A 20,136-nucleotide genomic window follows, 5' to 3' on the forward strand; every position below is an offset into this window, starting at 1 on the left:
TATGGTTACCGTGTAGTACGGAGAGCAGCGCAGTTCAAATCTAATGCCTACACGAAACGCCCATTTCCTCCTTCGAACGGGAAGTGGTATTCTGGTAACAACAGCGCACCCCGACCCCCCCACCCCCCATCCCTCCCTCCGCCCACAACAATAAAAGGGAGACGGATTCAACAATGTAAAAATCCGTGTCAGAAACTCACACAAACGTCAATAAATCCCGGGGTTTTTTAAAGGAACACCGCGGGCAGCCATGCTGTCGGACGCAGGTCAGTGTCTGTCGCGCGCTGCTGCTGGGTGCTACATGCTAAATGTGACAGGCTCACACTGTTTGTTTGGTTTTAAAGGCTCGTGAATGTGCTCTTGTGTCGCCACTTCTGCTGCGTTTACATACAAATCATCTCGTTGTACGTTTGTTTAGGTCAGCCTGTTAAAAGTGTCGTTAACTGCGTCCACACAGACACAGCTGTTGTGTATGAAAGGCCTCTGTTGACCTGAGCTGCATTGTGTTCAAGTGTTACAGACACACTGTTGTCATTAATGCTCAGACTATTCTGGAAACGCTTCTGGCGCTCGGAGAGCCAGGAAGAGGAGCTCCGGGGAGTCGCCGGGGGACGGCCAGACCCTGCGCTCCTCTGGACGGCAGATCAACGTCCGGGTGAAGCGCACCAACAACCCTCCACCTGGACAGGTAAAGCTGCACCATGCATGATCAGCTTCTGGTTTCCTGCTGTGCAGTGTTGGTCCTCATATTTGTTTACTCCCCTTCATCCACATCTTACATGGTTCTGTACATGATCACATTATTTGGAGCATTTCTGCCTTTACTTCATTAGATAGAGAGACAGATAATTTATCACCTAGGGGAAATTCAAGTGTCCAGCAGTTCATTAGTCACAGTAATCATAGTCAATAATAAACAATAATAGTTCAGTAGTCCATCTCATCAGCCTCTCACCATTTAGTCCATGAAGTTGTTTTATATAATTAACCTTTAATTATATTATTATATTGTTTGTTACCTGCTGTGTTTCTATCTATTAGAGCTGCACAATTAATCGAAATATAATCAAAATCACAATATGGCCAAGGTGAGGGTAAATTGTGTCACAACATTGTTGTACGTTGTTAGCTCCATCAGTGTTGTGGAGCTACAGAGACGCCCCCACCTACAAATCATATTCTCCAGACATACAGTGTCTTTAATCAGGTCAGTTTTGCTGTGGATCCTGATCCAGTGTATCGGATCAGTGCAGCCTTAATTTAAATAACTGTATAAATAAAGATCAGTAGAGTTTAGCTCTGTAATATTCTCAACACTCTCTTCTAGAGCAAAAGAAAAGCCACAGACACGGAGGAGGAGGACGATCAGTCTGAGAAGAAGTACAGAAAGTGTGAGAAGGCTGGATGCTCTGCCACGTACCCCGTTTGTTTTGCAAGTGCATCTGAAAGGTAGAGCGTGTGTCGCTGTTCAACAGTAATAAACCGACTCACATCTTTATAGAAACTGACTGAAAGACTGATGGATGTTCATCCCTCCGTCTCTCCTCAGGTGCGCTAAAAACGGATACACATCTCGCTGGTATCATCTGTCGTGTGGCGAACATTTTTGCAACGAATGTTTCGATCACTATTACAGAAGGTGACGACTGATTATTTATGAAAGTGCTGCTTCAAGAGTGTAACGCAGATATTTTATTGTTTATTATCTTATAGATCTAGCAGCATGCTCTTTATTCAGGTAAATGACTATTATAGACTCTGATTTTCCTTTTTTCAGTCACAAAGACGGTTATGAGATCTTTGCCTCGTGGAAGAAGGTGTGGACCAGTAATGGGAAAAGTGAGCCCAGTCTTAAAGCCTTCATGGCAGATCAGCAGCTGCCGTTCTGGGTACGTGCTGCTGTGTTTTCCTGCTTCCTGTTAAACAGCTGACTGTGGTCATTCTAAGTTCTCCATGTCGCAGATACAGTAACGTTCATTTTCACATGTTCCTCTCAGGTTCAATGCACCAAACCGGACTGCAGGAAGTGGCGTCAGCTGACCAAGGAGATCCAGCTCACCGCCTCCCTGGCAGCAACATATCGCTGTGGAATGAAGTTCAACAACATCAAGGTCGACAGGAAATTAAGAACACGCCATTAACTAAGTGATGGTTTTTTTGATGATGATATTTATGATGATATAATCTTGTTTGTCTGCCCACAGACTGAGGGCCCGGACCAGTGCTCCCAGCCAGAGGACTTGGTAAGCTGATGTTAACATCTGTCTTCTTATCCCAGCAGTTAAACAGCTGCAAACAACAACTTATTATAATCAGATATTTCTAAAATGATTACGTATCCAGCATGTGTCATTGAGAAATCCTTTTATTCTATGATTATTTTCCTTTTAATACTCTACTTTTATTTCTGGTTGTTTATTTAATTTCTACTTTTATTTCTATTTTTCTCTCTTCCAAACATCTGCTCTTTTACAATTTATTATTTTATCTTTACTATTGTGTCTTTATTTTTATTTGCGTTTTAATATCCTTCCTTTTATTTCTAGTTTTATTTAACTTTAATTCCTCTCCTCTGTTTTAGTATTTTATCTTTATCACTCTGTCGTTCTCTTCGCTCCAGTCTTCAGTGTTTCACTTCCTGTTTCTATTGTTGTTGTGTGTTTGTGAGAGGCGGTGGCTTTGTTTTTTTTATTGCTTTTATTCTGTAAAGCACTTTGTGTTACATTGTTTAACTGATTGATTGATTGATTGATTGATTGATAGGTAGATAGAATAACTGACACCCTCTTTAACCAACGAGCCGTTGTGTTGTGACAGAGAGTGGCGGAGGTGACTGACAGCTGGTGGCATTCGATGCTGATTTTGCCGCCGCTGTTTAAAGAGAGTCCAGCCAGCCCTTTCCTCTCCGCCTATTACCCCGACTGTGTGGGCATGAGTCCATCAGGCTCCCCCAGCAACGTGTCCCTGTCTGAGCTGAGGGGGGATCACTGCAGAGCTGTGCAGCCGCAGAGTGAGTCTGTTACTGTGATGCACAGAGAGAGGAGCGGGACTGACGGAGACATCAATCCAGACGACAGTAATGTGGTTTTTCATAATGTGTTCCTCAGTTCCAGGCCTGTGTCCGTACTTCCAGCCCTTCTACCAGCCCAACGAGTGTGGCAAGGCTCTGTGTGTGCGGCCGGACATGATGGAGCTGGATGAGCTTTACGAGTTCCCGGAGTTTTCCCGTGATCCCACCATGTACCTGGCTTTACGTAACCTCATCCTGGCGTCCTGGCACAAGAACTGCAAGGTGACACCTGCCAGTGACAGTTACCTGCAAACACGCCGTATTTTTTCATGTTTTCCCCTTTTAGGTTTTGAACCAGGAACAAAAATCCAAATAAATGTGTAAAAAGTGGATTAAAAAACTCTAAACCAGCAAGAAGTGAAATAATGAAACTATTTGTCTTTTTTAAAGGAGATGCTGACGTCTCAGAAATGTGCGCTGCACATCATCGTCCGGGGGCTGGTGCGTGTGCGCTGCGTGCAGGAGATGGACCGGGTGCTCAACTTCATGACCAGGAAGGGTCTGATCAACACGGGTGTGCTGTCAGTCAAACAGCCCCTCCTCCCTGAAAGATACCGCTCTGTGAGTGTCGTCGTCTTCACTTGATCGTGACACAGCAGCACCCATCTATATGTTTATGTTGAAGATTTTTTTTTGTTTAAGGTTTACAGGACTTCATTTTCATTTCCTCATTTTTGCAGAAGAACGTCATCGTCATCGGCGCCGGAGCTTCAGGATTGGCTGCTGCAAGACAGCTGCAAAACTTTGGCACTCAGGTTAAAACACTTCACCTCACTCAGATCCTGTTGCACGTCTTCCCTGACCTCATGTTTCACCCCGTTACTCTTCATCTCCATCGATTCACAGGTGGTGCTGCTTGAGGCACGGGAGAGAATCGGAGGTCGAGTGTGGGATGACACTTCTCTGGGCGTCACTGTCGGTCGAGGAGCTCAGATCGTCAACGGCTGCGTGAACAACCCCATCGCCCTGATGTGTGAACAGGTTAGAAATCCTGCGCTCAGACAGATTATGATTTATCTTTATCACCTCCACTGAGGACGTTATGTTTTCAGTATCAGAATCAAAGAACTTTATTGATCCCCAGGGGGAAATCAGATTACGTCACAGTTGCTCCCTCAAGAATGGAAATGTACCAACAAAGAATAGAGAATAAGAAGTAAGATTATAAAGATAAAATATAAACATAAAAAGTAAAAATGTCATAATGAATAAAAAATTGAAATATGTGCCACTGTTATTGAAAAGTGATAAATTCACTCATGTTGTTTGTTTGTCAGCAGGATTGGGCAAAAAATACTGAACCGATTTGCACCAAACTTGGTGGAGGGACAGGGGAGGGGCCAGGGAACAACCTATTGAAATTTGGGGCAGATCCGAATCATTTACCATGAATTAAAATTTTCCTCTCTGAAGTCTGGTGTAAATAAATGCAGCTAAACAAAGCACATTACATGGATTATATGATGTTTCCTTCTTACTCTTGTGTTGCAGATCGGCATCAAGATGCACAAGCTGGGCGAGCGCTGTGACCTCTTCCAGGAGGGAGGACAGGCCACTGACCCGTCCATCGACAAGCGCATGGACTTCCACTTTAACGCCATCCTGGACGTGGTGTCGGAGTGGAGGAAGGACAAGTCGCAGAACCAGGACACGCCACTGGGAGGTGCTGAGCTGTTAACAACATCAATGTCTTAATCAGAAGTGTGACGTTCACTGAGGTTCAGGAAAGTCACTTTACAGATGGAAACGACAGCGTTGATAGTTTATTATAGAATATGGTGATAAGAGAAACTCTGGTGTTTTACTGGATCATTATCTCATTAAACTCGTCAAGATAATGAGCTATAGAGATTTCAAATGTCATTGCTGTGAAAGAGCATGTAGTTTCAGCGCTGGTTATTTCAGTGCGAGTATGTTCAATACAAGGTTATGAGAGGGAAACAGAAGTCGTGCTGACTGAGTGTAAAACAATGTCTCCTTTAATCTTCCGAAATACAAAAACATGAATTTGGTTCAGGTGGTTTACAGATGTTTGTAATGTGTTTTTATTTCTGCAGAGAAAGTCCAGGAAGTGAAGAAGAACTTCCTGCAGGAGTCTGGGATCCAGTTCAGTGAGTTGGAGGAGAAAGTGCTTCAGTTTCATCTCAGCAACCTGGAGTACGCCTGTGGAAGCACGTTAGACCAGGTGTGAACAAGAGCTGCCAGGTGTCTGAGTAGAAGGATTCCTATTGGACGGTTGATATAAACAGGAAGTCACCAGATTAATAAGATTAATAAATGCTGGCTGGTTTATTGGTAAGGAAACTAAATCTGTGTCTCAGAGAAACACTCACCAAAGAAGAAGAGTTTCTTCACTGGAAACTCCCTCTGTCTGTGTCCGACATCTTGTTTGTGTTGGTGTGATGTGTTTAGGTTTTGAAAATGTTCTCAAGGATATTTACTGTTTGTTTGTTTGTTTGTTTGCAGGTATCAGCAAGATCCTGGGACCACAATGAGTTCTTTGCCCAGTTCTCAGGAGACCACACTTTACTCACTAAGGGCTACTCTGTTCTGCTCCACAAACTGGCCGAAGGTCTCGACGTCCGCACGAAGTGTCCGGTTCGTTTTTTCCGTTTTTTGATTCCAGATTTTATTTTTATATAAATAAAAGCAGAAATAAATCTCACTGTGAAAAATAAATGAGGATTTTCGTTTTGTATTTTTAAATTATTTTAGGTTCAGGCCATCGACTATTCAGGGGACGTTGTCAAAGTTACCTCCTCCAATGGTTCTCAGTGGACGGCACAGAAGGTAAAAATATATCCATGAAGACTTTATACTAACACGTGACGTTTCAGAGAATGTTGAATCTTTTTATTGTGAATGACTTTTTACTTTCACATCTTTTCCTCTTTCAGGTTCTTGTGACGGTCCCGTTGACTTTACTTCAGAAGAACTCGATTCAGTTCAACCCTCCGCTTCCTGAGAGGAAACTGAAAGCAATCCACAGTCTGGGAGTCGGTATCATAGAGAAGGTACCGCCGGGTTCACTGTCCCTTCGTTTCTGTGAGTTTGTAAGTTTCAGATATGAAATATGTTTCTGTGTGTGGATCTGCAGATCGCGCTTCAGTTCCCGTACAGATTCTGGGACAACAAAATCCAGGGGGCGGATTACTTTGGTCACATCCCTCCAGGTCCTGACAAGAGAGGCATGTTCAGTGTCTTCTATGACATGGAGCCACAGGTTCGATTCTCTCCTTTCACTCTCAGGACAAAGACACAAACATCATCTCACTGCTCAGTTATAATGAAAATACTCTCCCCACTGAACTTTTTAAGTTCTTATTTCTAAGTTTTATTTTTATCAGGTCTCTGTCCTGACATTTAAAATCAAACTACCAACGACCACTCAAGCTCCACAAAGAACAAACTCTAAAAATGTCTTTTTAATTAAAGATATTCAACAAGTAAATCCAAAAGTCACAAAAAAGAAAATTTACAAAGAAAAATAAAACTTCCCACTGTGTGATAAAGTTTATATGAAGGAAGTTTATACTTTAGTGTGAAGTCGGGGGGATTTGGATGCAGTCGGCGTCTTACCATGTTTTCAGAGTAGGTCGATATGAATAATTCCCTGATTTTCCACGTTGACCTCGTCATCTTTACATCGTGTTCGATGCTGTCTGTGTATCTGCAGGGAAAACAGGCCGTCCTCATGTCCGTCATCACCGGGGACGCCGTGCCTGCCGTTCGGGACATGGAGGACAAGGAGGTGGTGGACGAGTGCATGAAGGTTCTGCGTGAACTTTTCAAGGAACAGGTAATGATGTCACGTTCTGCAAAGACCAATCACACTCATGGATTTCCCCAAGGGGATAAATAAAGTTTCTGTCTCAAGTGTCAGTAAAGCTCCTCAGTTTCTTTACTTCATGATGGAAAAGGACTCAAAAATACAAAAATCACGTTGGCATGGCAACAGCAATTTCACACACGGCCTTCGGGAATGCGCCGGCCGTTTCCTCTGGTAGATTCACACGATTTTTTTTTCTGATTGCTGTCGTCGTTTCCCTCTCGTCACCCTCGACAGGAAGTCCCAGAGCCGCTGCATTTCTTCATCACTCACTGGAGCAAAGACACGTGGTCCCAGATGTCCTACAGTTTCGTGAAGACGGGGGGCAGCGGAGAGGCCTACGACATCCTCGCTGAGGACGTTCAGGGAAAAGTGTTCTTCGCCGGCGAGGTAACAACAGCTTCCTCACTGCTGCTTATTTCTGTTTGTATAAAGTGATCTGATTCTGATTCTGATGATCAGCGTCAGGGAGACATGCTGGTGAGGCAGCAAAGCTTTATTTATACAGCACATTTGATTCCAGGTGGAAACTCAAACTGCTGCACGAGGCTGAGTTACTAAAAACTATGTGAAGATAAAACACTAGACACAGATTAAAACAAACACAAAAATGATACGTATGAATTTAACCATTAAGAGTAATTAAGACCAACAACCGTTAGTAAAAAAGATATGTAAATTAAAACTATTAAAAAAGTAGAAATCAAATCAGACGTATATCCAGCGAGCCAACATGCACAGGGTCCTGGAACCAGCTCATGTAAACGGAAGCACCTGTGTTTTTCCTGCTGTGACAAGTCAAAAAAGATTTATTGATTTGTCGTCACTGTTGTTTGTCACCAGGCGACCAACAGACACTTCCCTCAGACTGTGACAGGAGCCTACCTCAGCGGGGTCCGAGAGGCCAGCAAGATGGCCGCTATGTAAACCGTCAGTCCCGGAGAACTCAAAACCACCAGCATGGACCCACGGCTCGCACTGAGCAAGACCGCTAATCACTCTGACCGTCTTACCTTAGTTGCTCCACCTGAAATGACGTCTCACCAAAATGTGATGTGTCTGATCAGTAAGGCGCCGTTAGTCACTTTCCAACGGGGGGGTGTGGGGGGCTCCAGGGCCTCGCTCTACATATTTAACACGAGGTTAAAGTGCGTTTAATTTATATCAAAAATCAAAGTCGCACAATGGTTTTTTTGGTTTTTGTTGGTGACAAGAGGCAAAAAAAACTTAATATCAAGGAATGAATGATGGGTAAACCGCCTGCAGCTCCGGCCTGATCGTGGGCTGGAGAGCAGGACGATGTCTTAGTTTAATGACTGGTGTATTTAGCACTTCTGTGATGAAATGCTCTGAGATTTTCATTTCGAGCGACGAGGCTGCATGAAACATTGGTAAACTCTCCGTCGTCTAATCATGAAAGAAACAATAAGATTTAATCTCCAGGGATCAAGTTTTAAGAGATTACATCATAATAATATTTAAACACTTTTGAGAGTTACCTACCAATGTTTTATACAACTGTAATGACTGCATCGTATTACATGTGATTAACGTGTTGGTACACGTGGAGGAAAGGTTAGATATTTACTGTTAGTCCGTCTGCGATAGCACTTTTGATTTAGAACAAATATTTGATTTTAAAATAGCGAAAAAAAGGAAGTGAATAGTTCATGTGTTTGACGAGTTGAATTCCTCCTGTGGTGGAGAATGATCAGATCAGAAGACAGCAGATTGTCCCCTTACTTTCTCAGGGATTTGATCAGGATTACATCACCTATCAGAACGTGACAGAAGAAAATAATGTGATTGGACAGTTTTGAAGAAACACAACCAACCAAAGGAGGAAAAAATCCACCATATTTGTCTCGTATCAACTCCTGAACAGTGAAGCTCCTGAGGTCTGGGGTAACAGCACAACAATGTCCTCACTGTCTTTGGTTCATGTCGACTAATGACGCTTTACATGTAGAGTCACATCTGTGTGAACCAGTGCATCTAGATGATCATGTCCTGTTTGTCTGACATTACAGTGCTTGACTATTTATCTTGTATGTGTGTAATAAACTGAGCTATCAACTGCCATGATTGATCAGCTGATCAGTTTTACTTTTGGATTAACTTTTGGCTCCTTGTTTTTCTCCTCAGGTCAGTAACTAAAATTAATTATAGATAATATTTATATCAACCTTATATTATATATTTATATCAAGAGACTCACTATTCTGTAAAACCATAATAATATGAGTACATCAGCACAATTTTGAAGAGCTTGGACTTAACTTTATTCTTCTTTATTCTTATTCAGTTTAATACTGAATTACATTTATCTGACAGCTGCAGTTACTAATCACATTACAGATGAACAGTTTTGCATCCAAAACGTGAAGAGCTCATAAAACGTGATTCTGTTATTAATAAAACCTCCTAACAGCATGTACAAGTAACTGAAATGATTAGTTGATTAATCAATAGGCAGGCAGCTATTTTGATAATCATCCTTTTCCATGTAAAAAATGAGTGTCAAACCAAACAGTCACTTAATCTGGAAATAATCCAGAAATTCTTTGACAATAAAAATGATACGTAATGAAAATGATCATTAGTTACAGTCCAACATAAAATAATTATGACAGAACAGAAAATGCTGCTTACATTTTACAGCAGTGTTAACTCCTTTTGATATCTCTCAAAGTTACATTATTCTGATTAAACTGTTTAAGTGAGATTTTGAATGTATTTTACCTGTAATGGAGTCTTTTTGTTTTTTAACAGTGTGGTATTAGCTCCTTTACTTAAGATGTGATTACTGCCAACACAGTACTTTTTACTCTACATCAAACTCAAACTAAACTGGGTTTAAAAATCTAAACTATGAGAATAAAATCATATTTGAAGAAGAAGAAAATAGTCATATGATGAGAATAAAGTCGTAATTTGAGGTTTTAGAGGGGAAATATCAGGAGCAACGTTAACCTGCTTTAAAATGAGGAACGTGGAGAATCCTATTGTTATACATATTACGAGTTTATTCTTCTAGTATTACTTGTTTTAAATATTATTTATTTTAAATATCTTTTTTTCTCGTAAAATTACGACTTTATTCTCGTAATTTCAGATTTATTTTCTTTCTACCGTTAGCATAGCAATTGCTAAATGATCAGCCAACGTTGGCTAGCTAGCTAGCATTGTGGTATTAATATATTAATATGTGATATTAATGGGGATGCTAATTTTGACTAGCGAGAAAACAAAATGTACTTACCGGGTTAGGGTTAAAGAGCAGACTCCTCCGAGTGTCTTTCAGTAGAACTCAACACTGAACAACGTCTTTAGGGAACAACATGCTAAAGCTAACTGGCCTCCATCCAGATTAATTTAACATGTTTTCACATGTTAAAAGCATGTGCAAAAATCTAATGTACATGTGATTTTACCAACATCAGAAAACACTTTAATTCAATTAAACTATTTACTCCACAGGTTTTAAACAAACCCTGTTTCTTACAGCCGCGTGTTACTGTAATTAATGTCCGTCCTGAGCCCCGGTTTCACAGCTCACTGTCACAGCTCCATTATTATCTGAGGATGTTCTGACAGAGTCGTCGTTGCTGTGTCAGTCATCACCAGAAATAAGAGAGACCCACCTCTGACTGACAGACCTACAGTGAAAACAGGAGACTTGTATCTGGTCCAAGTGTGACTGAGCTGACAGAAAACTTAATTTACGTTTAAGTTTTTTCCTTTTCAATTATCAAATTAATCCTCATCAAGTTGAGGCTGATTAGAAGACTGAACGTCTGTTCTTTTATGACAAATAAATATTAAATTCAGACAGTGAAACAGAACTACAGTCTGACAGATGGTGACCTTTCTGCAGGCGGCTGAAAACACAACAAGAATGAACCCACTGCACCATCTACTGGTCCAATTTTAACAGAAGAAGAAACAAATCACTTTCTTTTTAAGAGGCAAAATATATTTAATGTTAAATTATGTTGGATCTGTTTCCAAGGTGCTTGATGATCAAACCAACTCCAGATTTCCTATAGATTCTGATGAGGAAAATAGTCACAAAACACTAAATGTGAATGAGGTATCATGAGTGACAATAAGTTAATAAAGCATAGCTGCTGCTTCCTCCTCCTGTTTCTTACTGCAGAGGTTAAACTGCATGTTGTATGATTATAATAAATAAATAAATTAATGAACACAATAAAAAGCTTTGATAATATCCCAAGGGTCTTCTGCATCCTCTTGATTCTGATTTCCATTTCAGTAGAAGCCAGAGTCTTGAGCGGCCCAGTTCGGTGTCTGAGGAAATGACAAAATAACAAACATTAGAAGAAGAGTTAGAATAAACAATCAAACTACTCGATAAAGGAAATAAGAGACGTGATCCATAATTAGACATCGATCAACTGAAAACAGCTGCCAGCCTCCGTCTCACACCGAGTGACAGGACAAAGACAAAATATGAGTGTTCAGACTTAACTTCATATTTTATGTTACAGGGAAATGACTTAAATTAAAATCAGGATTTTAACTTTGTGGTTTCATGTTACAGACACTTTACTACAAATCTTATGAGCTGAACCTCAGCTGTAATCAGAGGGAAGAAGAAGAGATCTCTGAGTGTGTTTTCACATGGATCCATCAGAGGGCAGCAGGACTGAGGACTGAGGTCTCAACACAGACATGACAGGTGAGGAGCAGGAAGAGTGCTAATCATGTGACACCCCTCCCACTGTCAGGGAGGTCGTCCTGGCCAAACTCAGCAGGTGATCGAGTCGTCAGCTGATGAACCTTCCAGGCTATAAAGGCTGGCCCGTGTGCTTCACTGGGGCTGCGGTCAAACGGTTGTTTTCTTAGGAAGGTTCCTAACTCAGTGAAATGACCCGGAAGCATCTGAGCGGCAGCCATGATCAGAGCTGGTCCAATTCAACGCTTCCTCTCTCATCTCCTTTAGGAAACACTGGAGCTTCCTTTACGAAAGGAAAGGACAAATGCCGTCCCACAATTCCTTGCTGCAGCAACAGTTAAAGCGACGCACCACTGTAGTTTCACTGAGCAGCTGCTTTACGTTTGTCACACAGGTAAACTGGTGAACTGGTTGCTATGACAACCAGCCTATGGATGTGTAACCTGTAACCCAGCTGGATGTTTATAAAGAAAGCTCAAAAAACAGAATGATTTATTGTATGTTTCTTTCCCTCCTACTGATGGATGATCTGTGTTTAATGCTCAGTATTGATTATGGATTGTACCTCGTTCCTGTTGCTGTGGGCCAACCTCTTCTCTATGTTCATCGCCAACATCTGGCTGCGGAAGGACAGACTCTTGGTTTTCTCTATCACCTGCTGGTACGGCGACACCGCGTTGTTTCCCATCACCACGTGACCCTGAGAGACAAATTTCAATAATTCATTCATCTGACAGACGGACTTTAAAGTTGCACAAAAACATATCGCTGATCCTGAGGTTTCATACTCTGTCCTCAGCCTGACAGCAGCAGACAGTGCATTACTACACAGATTAACGGTCCAGTCTGAGCTGTTTATGATGGGATCAGTGATGAGTGAAGGTGGATCAGTGAACACACCAGTTTGGAGTCGATCTTGGCGTCGAGTCTGGCGTTACGGATGAGGTTGACGATCCACCTCTCCGCCTCCTCGGGCGTCATGTTGAGCTTGTCTGCCAGCATGCTGGGAAAAGAGAGAGCGAGGGAGGAGGAGGGGGGGGGGTTCAGTTAAGTAAATATCCTTTGGGGGAATCTAAAGCCTTCAAAGCTCCTTTTTAAAGTTCACTGTTCACTACACATGAAAAAAAATGAGGAGGAAATGAATAAAATCCAAAAATCCAGTAAATTATTGCACAACATTGATAATGTGGGTACATTAGATTTAAACATTAGATTCAAACATTGGATTCAAACATTAGATTCAAACATCTCTTCATCTTCTAAAGGAAACTGTCCTCTCAGAGATAAAGGCAGTTTCTGATCAGAACAGCTGTTTCAAAGGCGACGCACCTGATGCTGATGCACTGATGAATTCGACAAAAGGTCTCGAAGATGAACAGACGGGCGTTCTCGATGAAGTCCTCGAGGCAAGCGACCAGGAAGAAGTCATTCACAAGAACCTGAAGAAAAGAGCCAACAGCTGTGAGCACTCTTTATACAGATCACAACATAAAAACACACTTTAGTAATTCTATATATTATAATTTGTATTTGTAAATTTAAATTTGGTTTATTATTTAATGAGTCTGTTGAGTGTTTGTGACTTTTAGGAGTTATTCTTATTTACATTGCTGCACATTTGTGTTTTTGTACCTCTGGTGTTTCCGTAGCGATTAGTTTAATAATAAAATTCTTTGGTTTTCCTCACACATTGTTCTGCTCCCTGGTCTTTCTTTCCTCTCTGGAAACTATTTATTTTCGTTACTTCCCCTCCTCCCCTGGTTCCTCACCCAGGAACGTAACACACAAGAGAAGGTCAAACAAGCTGCACGACATCATCATAATGCATATTCATGCATCAATGTCCTTCCAGATCTATTCAGATCTGCTGTATGAGATCCAGTGGTGTGAAGGTCGTATCGTGTGCTGCTGCTGAGTTGTGTTATTCAAAAGAAATGTCTTTAAATAAAATGGTGAGAAGATGTTCCTGTGAAAGTGAATAAATACTGATGAAATGTGTGTCTGAACTGTGTGTGTTGATATGTACTGTAACAAAACATGTTTCTCCGTCATTGTTGCTCACGTTGAAGGAAACATGGAAGCAGACAGCAGTCATGAGCCCGACAATGTTTTGTGGAAGATTATGTTTTGACGTCTCGATCTGTGTTTTTACAGCAACGATCACAGTTTGCCCACAAGAGCTTAAATTCATGAATTCATTAGTGTCTCAGAATCTGAAAGAAGACGTGGCACCATTATTTCAGCAGGAAGCTGTTGTGAAGAAGAAATCCATCATTCAGGCCAGTCACTCGATTCTTTGCTGTTCTAAAACACAAACACACAAACTCTAAAGTGCCACATTAGACACCACAGCGTCATATCTTGTGATATCTACGTTGTAAATTGTATTTTATCTGTTCTTTTATTATTAATTCTCTTATGTTGTTATTTGCTAATGTTATTATAGCTTTTAAATCTATTTTATTGTGTCTTATCGTCGGCTTCTCACTTGATTTGTTCGTTTGGTTTTCGCCCCTCAGTCTGTGAACTGCACTCACCTGTATGTAAATAAAGTTTGATTGATTTCTCACTATTTTACTTCAATCAAAAACTTCTTTACACAACAAAACTGAGACATCAAGTGATTAAAGTTATTGATCTCTAGAGGAAAACGAACAAATTTAATTCCCCTTATTATTAAAAGCAGCAGAATCCATGACGACAACATGACTTAATGAACTCTCTTCACTCTCCCGTCAATGCGCTCACACTCTGTATCTGACAGCAGAGCTGAGGTCTTCGCAAGCTCTGCACAATTTACACAAGAAGGGTAAAAGCCAGTGGATGAGAGCGTTCAGATGTGTAAAGTGGTCCCTAAGCACAACCACAAAACTGCAGTCAAAGGTTTCTAAAGAGAAGGCAACCAGGCCCCAAATCTGACAGCTGTTCCGCTTTGAAAATCAAACTGAATAAAAGTAAGAGCCAGCAAATCAGGCCAGACATGGATTTGCTGAGGCTGAATAGCTGCAAAGTTAAATGCCTGGGACTCAGGAGATCAGAGCACCACGGCTAAGGGAAGCTTCATATTACCCTTCAGTCCCAGGAGGCTGCGAACTTTTGTGGGGCGATTTAGGCCTGTGCACCATGACAAACACACACTGTCAAGCAGGGAAACTGAAGGGGGAAGCTCTCCTTACCGACTCACACTCCCTGAGCTTCTTCTGGGCGCTGTCAAAGTCAAAGTTCACGTAGAGACACTCCACAAACTCTGTGATTGGGTCCTTGTATGTGTACGACTCCTGCGGGAGTGAGAGAGAATTATTGATTATTGATGGGTTGACTAAATCTTTGAGGCATATGAAGTAAGACTTATTCCTTTAACATTTATTAACCTCACCTGTTGAATGACTTTCACCAAGTCCTTGAGCACCTGCCTGCGCTTCCGTACGTCTTTGTTGGTGATGACTGCAGTTGTAAGGTACCGTAAGATGTGTGGGCACATTGTCTGGATGGCATTCAGGTACCTGACAAACACAAAGGCAGGAAACAATGGCCTCATCATTAGTTACCATCACAACAGATGTGGATCTGGGTATCATCAGTCTTTTTATTGCAATAAAAAAAAAAAAAAAAAAAAAAAAAAACTGCAATAAACAACAAAAAATACATTCAGGTAAAAAAAATTGTCCATTATTAGTTGGAAGGCCCAAACAGTGACTCACTGAGGCTGGTAGAGGAAGAGCTCGATGATGTTGTCTCTGCCTTTGGGATGGTTGAAGAAGACGAAGAGGGACCAGTGGATGAGCCACGTCCTCTGCTGGAGAGACTGAAGTGGAGAACTCACCGACTGAGAAGGAAACAACACAAGCAACAGACATCAGAAAAATGATGCATCAGACTCTTTTCCATAAACCTCCACCTGGTGTATTCTGACTGGATTCAGTCAAGGCGTCTTGGTGCAGGAACTACACTTTAACTAAATGAACTTAACTCTCGCTGTCATGTCATTGGTGCAGCTGTGAACGCAGCATCACGCAGCGATCTGCTGCTTGAACCATCTTATCATTTTTATACATCCCTACTCTAGTCTCTAATAAACCCAGTAGAGCTTTCATTACACTGGTAAAAAACAAACCAACAAACTACATCCACATTTTCCTCTGTTATTCTCTTACATTGTTGTCAATGGTCTCCCTTAGTCGAGTGAGATCCTCCATGGCTGCTTCCCAGTTCTGCATCAGGATCTCAGAGGCCAGTTTCCCCCACAGAGAGCTCAGAGCATTCCTGTCTGTCGAGGGAACCTGGCCAGAGAGCGACAAACACAGTCAACAACAACAACAACAACAACAACAACAACAACAACAACAACAACAACAACAACAACAACACAGACTGAGCAGTATTTTGAAAAAAGAAAATTTCAAAATAACCAATGAATCTATTTTTTCTAATACATTACTTTTTTTAAGTCACATGTTTTTTCTTACCAAGACACGGAAGAAGTAGAGGTACTCAGCAGCACCAGAGTAGTTACCGCACTCGTACTGGAACTTGGCGTACCTGTACAGTGTGTCCAGGTATTCCTGACGAAACTAAAATAAAAAACAAAAAAAGGTAAAAAATATTCAATTAAAACCAGATTTAACAAGGTTAAAAATCACCAATGAGGTTTGTTATTTACCCAGTAAACGATTATAAAAAGGCACATGATATTACCGTTACAATGAATGAGACTTTCAACCATCTACAGCCCTGGATTCACATTAATCCACTGTTTTTCAAAATGCCATTGTCCTTGCTTTTTTTCCCTCAAAGGAAAGTAAAGTGGCGGCTGCATGGACGACAGACTGGGGCTGATTAGTGGCAGTTCTCACATCTTTCATCTTTTTAGGCAAAACAAAGCCTGCTCCTTTTTTTTCATGCTGACAACAAATCTTCTTTAGATGAGCGCACATGATGTGGATCATGTTTTTAAGTACCAACTAATCACAAACAAGAAGCGCAATTTATCTGAAGATTTAAAAAAAGTAAAATAATAAATAAACCATTGTTGGAAAAGTTGAAACTAGTTTCTCTGATCACAGTGAGTACTGATCGGTGGGTGTTGTTGGAGGTCTTAGTCCTGCTGGCTCACAGTGGCAGCTGGTTGTTATGGAAACAAAAACACATAATTGCTACCTACCTCACTGGATTGAAATGCAGTGCGCTTTTTATACAAGAGGAACACAGTGTTAACCTGTCAAAACTTACATTATGTTTCTCTGACAGATAGTCAAACAGCATCCTCCCGTCTCTGATGAAGAAAAAAATAATCAACAAATGTCCACAGACTTCATAATACTTCCACAAGTATTATAATTCTGTCAATATAATAATATCAAAGGAGCAGAGTATTTCTTTGACAAGCTGATCAGACCTCGTGGACTGCATCTGCCGAGTGGTCTCTGGGTCTTCAAACATCTTGACAATCGGCTCCGTCTCTGACTGGAGCTGCTTCAGCTGGGCCACCACAGTGCTCCTCTTCTCCCTCAAGGCTAAAACACAACATTTCCCATCACACACTTCCATAATATACAGTAAATATGTCACGTAAGTAAGACCTGAGAATCTACGTATGAGCATCTTAGTGTAACGTTTTCTGTTTTGCAAAATTAACAACTAGCAAGGACAAAGATGGTGGTAAAATGAGTATGACAGTTACAGTGAAGGATTCTCTGGCTGGTTCCAAGCATTGTTCAGATCACATCTTTTCTTCTTTAGTGAAGGAATAAAGAGAAAGAGAAAGCAACACTAAGCAGCTCTTTGAATGTGTCTGATGAGCAGCGACAACAACTAACAACATCGTCTTTGTGTCAGGAGAAAACAGGGTTTCAGGGAATATGTTCTGATTCATTTGAAAAATACAGCAGCTCGTGTAGCAGGACAATGCCAGCAACTAACAATTACACCAATCATCAAATAATTGGACTATTTTTGCAGTTACCTGATTTACTGATTTATCTATGAAATGTCAGAAAACAGTAAGAAATAAGATCTCAATTTTGATGATTCCAAGCTGAAGTCTTCAAATTTGTTGTTTTCAGTGCAAAACCCAAATATATTCATTTTACCATCATAGACGCCAAAGGAAACCAGTAAATATTCACAATTGAGAAGATGCAACCTGTGAATATTTTCCTGTGAATTTTGGTTTACAAAATGACACAAATGATTAACTGAACATCAAAATAGCTCCCAATTAATTTTCTGTCAGTTAAGTCTCGCATTCAACCCCATTACCATGTGGTGATTTACATCACCTACAGTACTGTGCATTAGTTTTAGGCACTTCAGATGTATGAATTGTTATCCATCGGGTGTTGTGCAGCACAACAATGAGTAAGAGTCCTGCAACAAATGGTCAGGGCCCCTCAGAACCCTGATCTGAACATCATACAGTCAGTCTGGGATCACATGAAGACACAGACCACCTAAATCCACATTAGTTCTCAAAGATGCTTGGAACTACCTACCTGTCAAGTACCCCTAAAAACTGTGTGCAAGTGTACTGAGGAGAAGTGGTGCTATTGTAAAGGGAAATTGTGGTGACAGTAAATATAGATGTGGTTTAGGTTTTCTCTGCTTACTGCACTTTGTATTAGGTTAACTGATAAATACAAACTATGGCATCTTTGTGAAAGCATCTTCACTTGTAGTACCTATACAGTATAATTAATTGAAGTAAATAATAATGCCTTTCTCACAGTGTGGGATCTCCTTGTCCGCATACAGGTTTTTGTAAACATCCATGGCGAAATCCACCATGTTTGTGTCGCTGAGGAGGTCCAGCTTTCCCTGAAGAAGCTCCTTCTCATTGTAGATCTGTTACAATCAAAATCACATATTTATATAATCAACAGACACTCGAAACTAACTAACTAAAGTTAAAACATCACAACACAGGCATTAATGATGCCCCTCCTCTTTTATCCTGTGTTGTCTGTGTAGTCGCTAAGCTAAATGCTAACACCGTCAGTAGCGAGAATAAGCTAGTTAGCCAAGCCCTAAAGAGACAACATTAGTTTTCCATTTTCGCAGCAAATTAACTGCTTCGACAACTAACGTTACAGCAACTCTCCATTTATAAAAGACTAAATTAGCACATAGTTTAGCTGCTTATTGACTGGCTATCTAACGTTGGCTAACTGTTAGCTAGCTAGCCGGCTGGGACGAATCACCATGTTTTCAGCTACAAACACCCATTAATAAATATCTACGTTGTATTTTGGCGGTAACCAATGCCAACGATAATTTACCTCTTTCACTGACAGGAACTCCAAGAGAGGAAAAACCAAATGCCGGTCCAGAAAATGTGCTATCTTGGTTGTCAAATCGTACTCCGCCATCTTTGCCTGACTTCAAAGACAAACTTTATTGACAAACAGAGTAATGACGTACACATACGTCATCTCCTTTTCCCGGTTTTTATCTTTTGTTGCAGACCTTTCTAACACAGAGCAAAGTTTTAACTGTAAAGGAAATAAAATAAAATATAATAAAATAAAATAAAACAAAAATGAAATGAAATAAAATGAAATAAAATAAAATGAAATAAAATGAAATTAAATAAAATTAAATAAAATTAAATAAAATTAAATTAAAGATAAAATAAACTAAAATAAAATAAAATAGAAATGAAATGAAATGAAATGAAATGAAATAAAGTAAAAATTAAATTAAATTAAATTAAATTAAAATGACATGACATGACATGACATAACATGACATGACATGACATGACATGACATAACATGACATGACATGACATGACATGACATGACATGACATGAAATAAAATAAAATAAAATAAAATAAAATAAAATAAAATAAAGTCTGCTTGTTTGGGGAGATAATCTGCTGGTTCCCAGTGCAGCTTTCCTTGTTTTTCTTCAGTGTATCCAGAGAAATCCAGTGAAACAAGTTGATGAATTAAAGAGGAAGCTCCTCTTTTGAACATGAACATGGACAGCAGCTTACACAGTATTTGCTTGCACTTAGTGCCTGAATGAATCATTCACTCATATAATTTATTGACTGGCACCTTTAAATGATGAATGANAATAATTAAATTAAATTAATTTATTTTAGGCAATTTATTTAGCTACCTCTCCGTTAATATATTGTACAAACCAACATAATTAAATATACTATAAAAAGACAAATAAATTGGTATTTTGTTTTAATAAATGTGAATGTTATATTTACCTAAAATAATATTGTCAAGATAGTTTTCACATTTGACATCTCAAACTAGAAGCCTGTATAGATAGATAGATAGATAGATAGATAGATAGATAGATAGATAGATAGATAGATAGATAGATAGATAGATCGATAGATAGATAGATTGGTTTTTTAAATCCTACATTCAATGGTTTTTGGGAACCAGTAGCATCAAAGACTAAACAGCTCTGAAAATCTCCCTGTGTCTCTGTAAGTGCTTTAGCCCCATGAATGTAGAATTGGTTTTAGAGCTCAAGCTGTGTGTGTGTGTGTGTGTGTGTGTGTGTGTGTGTGTGT

At 40.2% G+C, this 20,136-nt stretch overlaps 2 protein-coding genes across 2 annotated transcripts; one reads left to right on the plus strand and one right to left on the minus strand.

The window, feature by feature from the left end:
- Positions 1 to 135: 135 nt before the first annotated feature.
- kdm1b (lysine demethylase 1B) lies at positions 136 to 8,981 on the plus strand. The gene is made up of 21 exons (XM_022757409.1): positions 136 to 266; positions 546 to 688; positions 1,328 to 1,449; positions 1,550 to 1,639; positions 1,778 to 1,889; positions 1,998 to 2,111; positions 2,205 to 2,243; positions 2,818 to 3,010; positions 3,108 to 3,292; positions 3,461 to 3,631; positions 3,751 to 3,825; positions 3,917 to 4,051; positions 4,562 to 4,733; positions 5,128 to 5,255; positions 5,537 to 5,668; positions 5,786 to 5,860; positions 5,968 to 6,084; positions 6,168 to 6,293; positions 6,747 to 6,869; positions 7,137 to 7,289; positions 7,743 to 8,981. Exons 1-21 carry the CDS (start codon positions 251 to 253, stop codon positions 7,824 to 7,826), a joined length of 2,505 nt encoding a protein of 834 aa, XP_022613130.1. The 5' UTR covers positions 136 to 250; the 3' UTR covers positions 7,827 to 8,981.
- A 1,799-nt stretch (positions 8,982 to 10,780) lies between these two features.
- On the minus strand, positions 10,781 to 18,983 carry LOC111230540 (eukaryotic translation initiation factor 3 subunit E-B). The gene is made up of 13 exons (XM_022757302.1): positions 18,873 to 18,983; positions 18,321 to 18,438; positions 16,994 to 17,111; positions 16,828 to 16,870; positions 16,065 to 16,169; positions 15,753 to 15,878; positions 15,300 to 15,424; positions 14,975 to 15,101; positions 14,775 to 14,876; positions 12,928 to 13,037; positions 12,499 to 12,601; positions 12,164 to 12,298; positions 10,781 to 11,210 (listed from the first exon to the last, which is right to left on the minus strand). Exons 1-13 carry the CDS (start codon positions 18,960 to 18,962, stop codon positions 11,172 to 11,174), a joined length of 1,341 nt encoding a protein of 446 aa, XP_022613023.1. The 5' UTR covers positions 18,963 to 18,983; the 3' UTR covers positions 10,781 to 11,171.
- Positions 18,984 to 20,136: the final 1,153 nt, after the last annotated feature.

The sequence above is a fragment of the Seriola dumerili genome, unplaced genomic scaffold, assembly GCF_002260705.1.
Source record: "Seriola dumerili isolate Sdu_G_001 unplaced genomic scaffold, Sdu_1.0 BDQW01000273.1, whole genome shotgun sequence".
NCBI classification, from domain to species: Eukaryota; Metazoa; Chordata; class Actinopteri; order Carangiformes; family Carangidae; genus Seriola; species Seriola dumerili.

Coding starts and splice junctions, on each gene's coding strand:
- LOC111230540 (XM_022757302.1), bottom strand. CDS start 18,962: ATGGCGGAGTACGATTTGACAACCAAGATAGCACATTTTCTGGACCGG. Junction 15,425..15,752: donor GGGAGACCATTGACAACAAT/GTAAGAGAATAA, acceptor TTTCCTTCTCAG/TCGGTGAGTTCTCCACTTCA. Junction 14,877..14,974: donor TGGTGAAAGTCATTCAACAG/GTGAGGTTAATA, acceptor TCACTCCCGCAG/GAGTCGTACACATACAAGGA.
- kdm1b (XM_022757409.1), top strand. Junction 3,826..3,916: donor TGCAAAACTTTGGCACTCAG/GTTAAAACACTT, acceptor ATCGATTCACAG/GTGGTGCTGCTTGAGGCACG. Junction 5,669..5,785: donor ACGTCCGCACGAAGTGTCCG/GTTCGTTTTTTC, acceptor AAATTATTTTAG/GTTCAGGCCATCGACTATTC.